Below are 13,197 nucleotides of genomic sequence, written 5' to 3' on the forward strand. Positions count from 1 at the left end.
GCATAAAAAATAATATGAAATTTTTTCCCATAATGATGGAACTGCTAGAATATAAGAATTGAAAATAAACTGAAAAACATAACAAACAAACAAACAAACAAACAAACAAACAAAAAAAAATCATATTATACATCTCCATCCATCATTCTCAACATTTCTTTCAAATTTTCAATTAAAAAAATATAAAACCATTAACTCTAAACCAAAGTCTAAAAATTTTCAAATTAACTAACCACTAAACAAAGTAAGCTAAGTACTATATAAATCGTTACTCTAAAATATTCATGTAACAACTACATATTATATTTTATTTTTTTATTAGATATTTGGAATTCCAAAAAAAATCTTGAAGACATAGCTATATTTGAATGTCTTTTTTATAATCCCAGCTTTCGATATACAATCTTTGTTGGCATTCAGGACTACAAAATTTCAAGAGAATTCAATTGTTCATATTTTGTACCTGCAACTCCTTCAAGTTAAAGCAGCAGGAGTTTCTTCAGCAAAATTAACCTTAGCTCTTTCACCTCGAATCTTCCTTTCTGCAGCATCATAAGCTCTTGCAGCCTCTTCAGCAGTGGAAAAACCTCCAATCTTCCTTGCTGCAGCATAATAAGCTCTTGCAGCCTCTTCAGCTGTAGAAAATGCCCCAAGCCAAACTCTAAGACCCTTGGACGGATCCCTTATTTCAGCAGCCCATTTACCCCATGCCCTCTGCCTTATTCCTCTGTATACATTCTTCCTCTTCCTCCCTCCCAACTTACTCTCACCTCCTCGTTTCACACTGGAACTTGAGCCTGCAAAACAAACAACACCCACATCATAAAAACCAGACAAAAACATATCTTAGATATGTAGCAGATTTTTGGATTAACTGTGTAAAACAATTGGCTGGTTTTATATCTGTGGCTTGCATTTGTTTAAAGATTTCGATGGCTTTATCAACAAATCCACAACGTGTATATCCAACAATATTTGCAGTCCATCAGACCATATCTCGTTAAGGCATTTTCTCAAACAATTCGTGTTCGTTCGGAATGCTTTCACATTTTATACAAGTTGTGGCATTTTGTCAAACACTTTGCGTTCATTCTGCATGCTTCCACATTTCGCATGGGTGATTGTCACGGTTTTCCAAAACAGTAACATAAAACCCACATCTAATGATTTTTACATGGATCACAGATACCATGCTAACACATACAGAGAAAATAGCGAAGAAGATGAAGTGGCTAGGCTGTACTTTATTAGAAACAAATGGTTAAAATGCATACTGTTTTTTATAAATGAATCTTACGAGGCTCGTTTCATTCACATCCAAAATGGAATCGATAGAATTTCTAAAAGTCTGTAAAGAGCTATGTACTTAAAACAGATGCTAATTGTGTTTTCTTATTTTTGATTCTTTGATCATTAGCCTATTGATTTCTCTGTTGCATCGGGGGTTTTAAAGATGCTCTGCAGATCGGTTGTCATTAAGCTCAGTTCTAAGTTTCTAACAGTTTCAATACGAAAATAGCTTCCATAATACTGGCCAAGTATTGCATCCGATTCATTGGATAGATTAAATGGTACGAAATTATTGCTTGACTTGTCTCTTTCTTGAGAGATTATGTCAAGGAAGTTGGGAAGTTTCATTACAGAGTAATCAGAGCAGCCTCAAAGATATGGTAATTATAAACCAATTATTGTATCAGTATATTTAGACATAAAATTGCAGCAAGGGTTATAATAAATTACCCATGAACTCAAAATCGCCAACCTTAGATGAGCTAGAGATGCCCAAATTTGTATGTGCCTTCACTGGCTAAATATTGGTGATCGACTAGCTAGCGCTTTTTGGGTAGTTCAATCAGTGTTGAAGCATAAATTTGAATGCTTTGTGCACCACAATTGGATTCTTGCATTGTAGCATAACTGTAGTTGCCTAGATCCCATCTTATCGATATACCTCAATATCTTCTAGTTCTTAATAATTCCTTTTGAATCTGATTTCTGATCCTGATGTGGAGATACTAGTCCTAATTATTCTTCCTGCAGGGTTTTAGTCGCCCACTATAATATGAGAACAACATGTCTTTAACGACTTAGATTTGGATGAAATCTGTGTTCATGCTATTCTCTTAACCCTATAGTGTTCTACGATAATATCTTAATGAGGCGACTGTTTGGATGTGACTGGTTCCCCAAAATGGTTTCTTTGCTTGCCATGTTCATTGCAAGTGGATCTTCTTGGGATGCTTTCTAAAGATTTGTTATTCCCATGCTGGTATATTAAAACCCTTTTGTGTCATTCTTATCCATTTCCTGTTTTACTTGAGATAAGGGTATGAACCCATGAGGACTCCCTTTTATCTCACAGAACATTCCGAGCTTTGGGACTGCTTGCAACAAATTCAACATATCCTCCATGAAGGAGAAGCTCAATTTGTTCATTCTAGCATTTAGCAGTTCGATGTGTGTTCAATTTGAAGTTGCAAGACTTACTGTACTGTCCAATGTTGCAACTTAAATAGCAAGTACTACAGCAAATCAAATACTTGGATTCCAAAAGGATCAATGTAATTGTTTAACGTCTAAATCAAAAGTTATGCTTTCCAACTAATTCTAATGATTACAATATAGAAGTGTAAAATAGAATCTCAGTTGTCTTCTTACAAAAAAAGAAAACTCATGAAGATTTGCAATTACTCCAGAATTTCTGAAAACTGGGTGGTAATGACATTTTAAAAGAAAGAAAAGATAGAAAAAACAATAATTTTCATACAGACTAATGGGATTTTCTTCTTTATTCTGCAAAGCATCAGATAAAAAGGTCACAAATATAGACTCTAGAGATATGTTGAACTTCAAATGCATAAACAAGCTCATCACTTACAATGCTGCATATTTTATGCATCTCCAAAGCATAGATATCAAATAAGTTTGATAGATTCATAAAGTAACAAATTTCAAACTGATTTCTTTCAGATAGTTTCTGAATACATACAGAACAATAGGAATCCAAGATTTTCTGAATTTGCTGCATAAAAAAACCATTTCCTATGTCACAATAGATGGAAAAGAAACTGCAGAGTTGAGTTGGGCCAGAGCCTCTATACAAGTTAATATATCATTTTGTACCCATGAACACATGGCAATAAAATTCTTTCTGAATACACCCAGAACAACAGGAATTCAAGATTGCATTAAAAAACCATTTCCCAGGTCATAATAGATTTCCTCTATTAGAGATGGAAAAGAAACTGCAAAACTAAGTTACGCAAGAGCCTCCATTCAAGATAATAAATTATATTCTATTCATGAGCACATAGCAATGAAATTCTTTTTGGATGCACCCAAAACAATAGGAATTCACGATTTATTGGATTTTCTTTATGAAGAAAACTATTTCATATGTCACAACAGGTTTCCTATCTTAGAGATAGAAAACAAATTGCAAAACCAAGTTAGGTGAAAGCTTCTAAACAAGGTAATATATAATATTGTATCCATCCGTACATAGCAAAGAAGAAAAATTAAACCTTTATTATGTTTTTTACTTTTGTATATTGTTTCCTGAAAAAAGCAAACATAAAGAATTTGATTCTAGCAGGAATTTCAAATAATTATTGCCCAAGCTCAAATACCTTTATATCAATAGTAGGGCCCAAATTTGATAGGCTGTATAACTCTATTTAACAATTTTTATGACAAATACAATTAAAATTTTGGGAAGAATACATTGTATTAAGGAAAAAAATTTAAACATGAAAAAAAAATTGTAATAGAATATAGATCTGCTCTATGATATGCTTCTCAAAATATAATATATTTTCATATTTGAAAGATAACTCTAAATGAATAATTGTCACCAGAAAAATAACTTGGTAGATAAATCCATTGTCAAGTGATAGGAAAAGTTCCTCTGCCCCGAACCTTTGAGGACCCCCCCTAACCCTAAAACAAAGAGGGGCCATACTAGAAAGGAAATGGGTGTTACCTGTGTTGTGACGTTTTCACACATCGCCCCATTGCAAATGGGGGCCCCCATTTTTTCTTGCTTTCTAAGATAGTGGTAGAATCTTTTGCTATTAGCCTTTTGTTTGAAGAAGTGCACCTTCTCAGGTAGCTAGATAGTGGTAGAGTCATTTCTCTCTCCTTAAGTTGGAAAGAGGTCAAGTGGCGTCAATTTGATTATAGTAGGTAAGGAAGGTTAGTTGGGCAAAATTTGACTAAGTATGAGAAAATTTCCTTTGCCCCTTGGCAGGAGTGATCTTCACTTCCTTTGCTCCCTCCTAGGAGGCATTTGGACTTCCTTTGCACCCTCTTAGGGGAGTGAAGTGACTTCCTTTTCTCTTCTATGTCATTAGCAGTCACTTCCTTCGACTTCATAGGAGCAATATGTGAGATTAGGTGTAAAAGGTCAAGTAAGGTGACAATTTGAGCGATTTTAGGAGAAAGGAAGTTCGATGGAGGAGCCCCTTGGATCAAGTCCCATCAATTATGCAAAAGTTGCCTTCGAACTTCATTGAGAGGCAGGTTGAAGGTGTGAAAATTTGCTTAAGTATGAGTGACTTCCTTTGCTCCTTCTTAGGAGCGAATTTAACTTCCATTGCTCCCTTGCTGGAGCGAACTTGACTTCCTTTGCTATTGTGACCCCCGGCATGACTCCCATTGCATTCTAGAGGTCTGAAATGGATGCAATGAATCCAATTGAAAGGATGAATCAATGAAGAAGTTGATAGAAAAGCTGAGGATGGTAAGTGTGCCCCACTTCCATGGCTCCTTCCTAGGAGCAAAATCTGCTTCCTTTGCCTTGGTTTTGGAGCAAAATTCCCCCCATTGCCTTATAAGGAGGCTAAGATCATCATATGCTGCCTTTGTCGAGCAAAGAATTCAATTTCCAATCAACAAACTAAAATTTGACTAATTCTGAGCGAACTTCCATTGCCCCATCTCAGGAGCAAAATTGACTTCCTTTGCTCCCTCTCAGGAGCGAATTCCACTTCCTTTGCTCCTTCGTAGGAGCAATTTAAACTTCCTTTGCATCTCAAGCCTTCAACATTGTTTTGATCATTAAAAGGATCAAGTTCTTGGAGATTTTTAACAAATGAAAGGATGGAGATGGTAATATGAAGTGACTTCCTTTGCTCCCATCTAGGAGCGAAATTTACTTCCATTGCTCCTCACTTGGAGCGAACTTCCCTTCCTTTGCTCCTTCATGAGAGCGAAGCCACCTATAAGGCATTCATTGAGGGTGATTTGATGACTTTTGTGCATGGAGACTAAAAAATTAAGACATGAGTTGATGGAACATAGCTAAATGGTGAATTTGAGACCACTTCCTTTGCCCCCCTTTAGGAGCGAAATCTACTTCCATTGTTCCTCATTAGGAGTGAATTTCCCTTCTGTTTCTCTTTCATGAGGGCGAAGTTGCTTCTAAAATCCTTTCTTGATGATAATTTGACACATTCACAGACATGGATAGCAAAATCACAAGAGATGAGTTGATGAATGGAGGGTAAGTGGATGAAACCAAGCTAAGTGTCTAATTTGAAGTGACTTCCTTTGCTCCCCTTTAGGAGCGAAATCTACTTCCATTGCTCCTTCTCAAGAGCGAACTCACCTTTGCTCATTCATGAGAGTGAAAATCCTTCCTAGGCACTCTTTAATGATGATTTAGAGCATTTCAAGACACGAGGGTGAATTGATAGCTAGGTGGGCTGAGATTAATGTCACTTCCATTGCTCCATTTTAGGAGCGAAAGCCACTTCCTTTACTCCTTAGTTGGAACAAATTTTACTTCCTTTGCTCCCTTGAAGGAGTGAACTTCCCTTCATTGCATTCTAAAAGGAGTTAATGAACTTTGATGCATGGAGAACAAACCTTGAGTAATTCCTAGGTTTCACCTAGCATATTGACATGGCATGAGCAAGTGAAGAGATCAATTGATGGAGAAGTGATGGAATGATGCTAAACTTCCTTTGCTCCCCATCAGGAGCGAACTTGACCCTCACATTGAAGCGACTTCCTTTGCTCCCTTGGATGAGCGAAAATCACTTCCATTGCTCCCTGATAGGTGCGGAATTCCCTTTCATTGCTCCTTCTTAAGAGCGACCTACCCTATAGATGCACCTATCAAACTTGCAACACATAAAATTAGAGATCATGTCAAATTAAGAGATTGTGTAAAGGTTATATATCATGTGTGCTTAATACCATCTTTGTTTATTTTGCAGGGATGACTAATGAAAAGGATGGAGATGTGGACCAAAAGCAACATCAAGAACACTTCAAAAGGATGGAAGAAGACTCCAAATATTTTCAGGATGAAGGACTTCAAACATCTTGACAGCTGTAGCATGAAGCAAGCATAATAACAAATGGAGCAATATACCTTTAAAAGTTTCATTCTATCATGGTGACATGAAGAGGTCAAAGGAGTGTAAAGGAAGAGATCATGCCATCACCTCGGGCCAAGATAGGCAAGCGAAGATGAAAGATTGACTTGACCATAATGATGCTTCCCATCATCACCACATTGAGCAAGTGACTAACGTTGAGTATCAAGGGATATTGCTTGTGATCAGATATGAGGTCTATAAGTGCAAATTGAGGTGGCATCCCAGTGACTACTCCACCAATCAGAGGAAGTCCTACATCAACATGTCTCGATTCAATGAACCAAGCTCACCCATGGGGCCACAAACTCCAATGTACCTACCTCCACTATCTATTGGTCAAACGCTCCAAAAATGACATGGGTCCAGGCCTTGTAATTATTTCATTGGCCAAAATAAAATTTATTGTAACAAACCCTAATTAGGGTTTCATTGTAAAATCTTGACCATTGATCTCAAATCGATCTGAGCCTTTGAATTGTAATGAGCTCTATATATAAGGCTCAAACTCCTCATTTGTAAAGGTTAATAGAAATAGTAGAAAAATAGCGAATAGGAAGTTAACAGCGAATAGTAGATAGCAGCTAGAGTAGATTAGGAGAAGGCAGAAATTGTTGCCAAAGTTGTAAATAAATTTCATTTTCATTGAAGTTATGGTGGAATGTGTTGTTTCTTTACAAGTGCATGGTTTCTTGTTGGATCTTCATGTTAGATGATGAGTAATTAGATGAATGAAAAGAGTTGTAAATGATTAATGATGAAATTTGTTTATCCACACCACTAGCAATTTGCTGATTGTAAGTTTGCCTTGTGTGGTCAACTGGAATTCGCAATGAGCTTAACTTCAATTGCTATTCACACTTGGATATGCATTGTCTTGATGATGTCTTTGTTGTTGATAGTAATTTAAACATCACATACCTACCTTAGGAGATCACACTAGCTTTGTAGAGTCGTTCATTGATGGTGAAGTCTTACATTCCTAGGAGTAGCATAGTCTTCCTAAACCCTTCTCTTTTGCTTTTTTTTTAAATTCTCCAAGCAAGTATAGAATCTAAGTTCCAGCAATTCAAGTATTCAATTATTCAATGTAAGGCCCCTTGAAGAAACAACAATCACAACGACCAACTGTGCTTATCCACACGTCGTGACCCAACATTAGGAACCTTGGAGTTGTCTCATTTGATCGCGAAGCATAAAATTGAGAGACTTTTCTCAAGAGAGGATAAGATACTTTGGTGTTTTATTATGTGTTCGCATGTGCCTAAAAAACACATCAACAACCTGTAAATTCTTCAAAGCATAATTACCAAAAACCCCTCTTCATGTATCAAATTCAATAATGAATGTGTGCATTAGGAAAGATTCAGCCAATTTGGAGATTTGAGGAAGTTCAGAGACCAAAGTTGGGCATGCAGATCTTTAATATTTGAGAGAAATTTTGAATTGGAAGGAAGGGAGCATCCCATACACACATTTGCAGAATAGCAGATTAGTTGATGTAGGGTGTTATCCAATGTCAGTCCAAAGCCTTGACTAGGTTATTGTGATTTCTGATCAGAAATTTGTCTTTTATGATCTATGCCCATTGCTAAATCAAATTGGAAGTCGTCTCTTCATAGAGTTGCTAGTAAAAGAGGCCTGCAAAAGAGCTGCTTGAACTTGCTGTCAATTGGAGGATGTTCTGTATTGTAAAGTTTCCATAGTGTCTAAAGTTGTTTGAGGAGCGTCGTTGCAGCAGTGAAGCTATTAGAGTAAGCCAAAAGGGACTAGTAAGATTATATTGCTTTTTGTTTCATTACCATGTCAAACTTGACAAATTCCTATTTCACCAAATCAAATAAACTAGCACTCGCGCCCACATGAGTTCCGAGGGATACATCGATAGAAAATTAAAGGAGAAATTTAAATATATTTTTAATTTTTAATATTACATGATTAGCTATATAATTATTTAAATTTCTACACTTTTTTTGTCTCCACTACTTCTAAATAAGAGTTATAGATGAAAGCTTGAAGTCGGTTTTATTGGCATCATGCATTACGAAAAACATACTTGTTATTTGCTCTCTCTTTTGGTAGTATAGATTGGACGATTTGAAGCCACCTAGATTGCAAGCAACAAGCCTTCAATCAAGAATCGCCACTTTTGGGCCTGTTGTGACCTTTTTCACACATCGCCCCATTGCAAAGGGGGACCCCCCCTGTTTGTTTTTTGCTTCTTTTTAGGGTTTTGCTTTGGCGTCACAACTGCTAATCACCAGTCTTTTTGCAAATGAGGAGTTAAGAGTTTTTTTTAAGAAGTCATCCCAAGCCAAGTAGAGAAATCATGCTCAGAACAGTGCTTGAACGTTGTCAAAGTGCTTAGAAGGTCTGAAGGATGAGGATCGCAATTGCTTTGGGTCATTTCTGACAATTTTCTATTTTTAGGGATTTTTGCTTTTTTGTTTTTTTCTAAATTTAGAAAGTTTTGTTTTGGGCACTTTGGGCCCAATCCAGGAATCAGCTTTTTTGGCTTGCTTTTTGCTTTTTTGAAAGTATAATTAGGGTTTTGTTCCTCAGATCATGTCATCACTACCCATGTCAGAATTGAAAAATTTTGCCTCAGTGTAAAAAGAAAGGTAAAAACCCTAATTAGGATTATGTTCCAAAAGATCATTCCTCAAGCCATATGATCAGTACCCATGTCTTCAGAATTAAAAAATTATGTCTTCAAGTACAAAAGGCAAGGTGAAAACCCAAATTAGGGTTTTGTTCTAGATAATCCAGCATCAATATGGCAAACCCAAGTTGAACATGACAGCATGGACATGGCATGAAAAATGGAAAACACTTAAAAGGCACAAGACCAGAGAAACGGGAATCGCACAAAATCACCGAGTTTGGGCGATTCTCGAGTCGAGTTTCCCTCCCCGAGTTTGACAGGCTCGAACTCAGACTTGGACGAATCCAGGGGGCCAAACTAAGCAAAATCACCGACTCGCCAAAATCGCGAGTCCCGACGGCTGGACTCGATCGGCGTTTGGGCATAATGGAAGTCAAAAAAAAAACACAATTTAAAAGGTTTTTTTATGATTTTTTTTTTTTGGTTTATTATGCTATGCCCTTAAAAGCGAACTTCATTTCATTCATTTGGCAAAATAGGAGGAGAAAAGTGAGTTGTGAAGAGAAACAAGGGTTCATTGAAGAAAAACCAGCAAGGAGGAAGCTCAACATTTCATCCATTCATCACATTGGGGCTGCATTGTACTTTGATTTGGTGCATCAAGAGTTGGAAAGGAAGAGTTTGCAGCTCATTTCAAGCTTGTTGTAAGAGGTGAGTTTGATTTTTTGAGTTTTTTTGTTTCTTGTAAGCATAAATTTCATTTTCTATTCATTTCGTTTGAAAGTTTTACATTATTTCCCAAAATCTTTTGTATGTAGGGTTTGAAATTTTGATCAAACCCTACATTTCTTTTTTTTTAAATTTACAAACCCTACCTTAGTTTTTTTGAAAAAAATGTACAATGAGAATGAATGCACAAATTCTCAAATATTAATTTTTTTTTGTATTTGTAATGTCTTATTACAACAACCTTCACTTTCTTATTTGCCTCAATTTTCACAAAACTATCATACAATGTCTTCTTCTAGACCCCCACATAGAAAGGACCCCGCTTGAAAATTTCATGAAGATTTTCCTGGGCAAAAAAAGGGCAGACAAAGTGTAGGTTTTGCAAAACAATATTCCATGGAGGCATTTATAGATTGAAATACCATATTGCTGGTGTACGTGGCCATGATGTCGAGCAATGCCCAGGTGCAACTATTGAGGCTAGACGCGAGTGCTATGTAATGGTTGAAGCACTTGAAAACAAAAAGGAAATGGCAAAGAAGCAAAAGGAAGATTTCGCGGCCATTGGAAGTGGAACAAATTTAGGTTGTGTTGGAGGGCCTTCTTCCATACCTCCATATTGTCCCACTCACCATGCTACTGCTAGCACTTCTTCTACAAGTGGCAATGCTAGTGCTCATGTTCCTTGCACTGCCACTGCCAGTGGTAGTGGGAGTGTTAGCATTGGACCCAGAGTTCGTAAATCTAGGTTGGATTCTTCTTTAAGCCTCGCTCTACTCCTGGGTCCCAACAGTTGCTTGAGGGCATGGGTTGGAACAGGGAGGTCCATAATGTCGCTAAAATGGCAGTCGGTAGGTTTTTGGTCTACAACAGTGTTCCATTCTTTGCAAACAGGGGAATATTTTATGTTTGATTGTTTTAATATTTATAGTTTGATTCTTTGTTTGATTTTTTGTCCTACATAGTACATAGTACATACTTAACTTATCTCAGTTAATTTATTTGTGATAGGTCTCCTTATTGGCAAGAAATGGTTGATGCCTAGGCCTGTTAATGGGCTTTTGAGGGCTAATCCTCACAGGAAGGACGACAAAAGTCAGTAGTGGGCTCTGCAAGAGAAGGGATGGATCAAGGTCAATTTTGATGGGGCCTCTAGGGGGAACCCCGGAACCTCTGGGGTAGGGGTCATTGCTCGTAATGAGCGTGGAAGTGTTCTAGCTTATGGAGCTAAGAGGTTGGTGGATGGGACGAACAATGAAGCCGAGTGCCAAGCGGCTATAGAAGCCATTCTGTTGGCTAAGAGATTGGAAATGAAGAAACTCCATCTTGAGGGGGATTCTCAGATTGTGCTGAATGGGATTGCCAAGGGTCGGATGGAGGCCTGGCATCTAGACAAACATATCAGAAGGATAAATCTCCTTCTGGGCGGGTTTGATGATTTTAAGATTTCACACATCCTCAGGGAAGCAAACATTGAGGCAGATAAGCTCTCGAATGTCGGAGCTAATGGTTCTTTGGATAGCAACTTTAATTTATTTGAGGATTTACGGAATGTGTGTCCTCTTGAATTTGGTTGAGTGTGTTTAGGAAGCAAAAGTGAACCCGAGTTGTGATTTTGATTGTGGAGATTTGTTCTTGATTCTGGAGTAGAGGGAAGTGATGTTTCACGTGGCTCGTGTCATTCGATCTGGTTGCAAGTAGTATGGGTGGCGTAAGAGTGATGATGATTGCATCGGGTGGGCTGATCAATTGATGATACTTAGTTTGAGGTGTTTCGTGTGGAGTAATTATTTCTTGATGTGGCGCTGGCTATTTTAGGGCCTTGTCCTTTGGTTTTCTCACACTTTGCGGTGTTTGGTTTGGGGTTTGTTTGTGAATGCAGGTTGCGGAAGACAGAGTGGGGAAGGATGGAAGCCAATTTCTCCTTGTCTACAGACGAACAAATGCCTGCATTCCGTGGTGCAATTTCGTGCAATCGTTTGATGAATGTTTTTAGGGTTGATGGGGAAGTGTTTTAAAGGGTTGTGCGCTTGATGGTGGGGGAAGAGTTTCTGGTTTCCGACTGCCGACCGCGCACAAGCCTGGACATCTTGTCTTTGTTTGTGGCGTTGGCCTTGATGGTGGGCAGTTCGACTGAAGAGGTGATGCGGGTGACGACATTGGTGATCAGACCTAAATGGTCAGGAGGGTTGGAGGATATGGTGGCTCGGGCTGAGATTGGCAAAGGTCTAAGAATGGTGGAAGGACCATGGCGGCAGTTGGGTGAGGAAATGGGCAATTTTCAGCCGTTGGTGGTTTGGTCGGCTTCTTGACCTATGGATGCTCAGATGGAGGATGCAAGTAAGGGGTGGAGGGATGTTGTGAAGTTTGTGCGGGAGCTGGGACCAGTAAAAAGAGCTAAAGTGCGTGGAAAACAGACCCCAATTAAGTCAGAGGCTCCATTGGATGTTGATGGGCGGTCGTTGGTCCATCATCAAATCCCTCAGAAGCAAGCAAAGGTGGTGGAGCGCAGTTTACTTCGAGGTGGAAGGTCGGGAACCATGCCAGGTTGCGGGCGGGAGACTCATGTAGCAGGTCCTAGTCAGGGCATCCCTAATTTCTCAAGGGAAGAGGCCCTTGGTTGGTTTCGTTAAGCTGGTCTCAAGGGGGTGGTGGAATGTGGGTGGGGAAGTATTTTTGTATGGTTTATTTTTTGAGATGGTAGGCCATGTAGGTCCAGTGTCCTTCTCGGATTCTGTTGGTTTTGTAGGGGCGAGACCCCATGTAGTTGCTTGTTGATGAACAGCTTTAAAGTATGTAATCTCTTTTTAAGTAATATAAATCTATCCTGGTTATCGATCAAAAAAAAAGAAATGGTTGATGCCCTTACCATATGCAGGGCAGGGTTCAAAGCCCCTTCTGAATCTGATTTAAGGGGACCAATTTTGACTGAATTAGTGCATGATGTGAAGAGGGAATTAGCTGATCAACGCCAAATATGGAGTACTAAAGGTTGCACCATCATGACTGATGGTTGGATGGATAGGAGAAATAGAGCTCTCCTTAATTTCTTGTTTCTTCCGCAGGTGATTGATTAATTTTAATTTCATTTAGTCATTAATTTTTTATTTTTCATTTAATGATTTATTGAATGATCATTGATCTTGCTTTATTTTTTATTTCAGGGGGCATTGTTTTCATCAAGTCCATTGATGCCTCCGCACATTGCAAAAATGCCACATTCCTGTGTGAGAAAATAGAGGAGGTGATCGATGAGGTGGATGAGGAGAATGTGGTGAAGGTAGTCACCGACAATGCAGCAAATCATGTTGCTGCAGGTAAACTTTTGATTACAAACTAATTTTGTTTGCAGATTAATTACTATTTTGTAACTTCATTAATTACAATGCAACAAATTATCTTGCTGCAGGTAAACTTTTGATGGAGAGGCAACCATCTATAGTTTGGACCCCATGTGCCGCCCATTGCATTGACCTCATG

The 13,197-nt window shown here is 38.3% G+C and overlaps 1 protein-coding gene across 3 annotated transcripts in view; it reads right to left on the minus strand.

The window, feature by feature from the left end:
- Window positions 1-355: 355 nt before the first annotated feature.
- Window positions 356-13,197, minus strand: part of LOC131063445 (uncharacterized) — a 38,005-nt gene continuing 25,163 nt past the window's right edge. For 2 of the 3 annotated variants that reach the window (XR_009111066.2, XR_009111065.2), the window contains exon 4: window positions 665-797. Coding sequence is in view for 1 of the 3 variants with exons in the window: in XM_057997249.2 (XP_057853232.1) it covers window positions 475-797 (323 nt within the window). In the remaining 2 variants the exon portion in view is untranslated. Of the gene's footprint in view, window positions 798-13,197 lie in introns of all 3 variants that reach the window. The other variant, XM_057997249.2, reaches the window with a different exon arrangement.

Source organism: Cryptomeria japonica, chromosome 10 (assembly GCF_030272615.1).
Source record: "Cryptomeria japonica chromosome 10, Sugi_1.0, whole genome shotgun sequence".
Taxonomy (NCBI): Eukaryota; Viridiplantae; Streptophyta; class Pinopsida; order Cupressales; family Cupressaceae; genus Cryptomeria; species Cryptomeria japonica.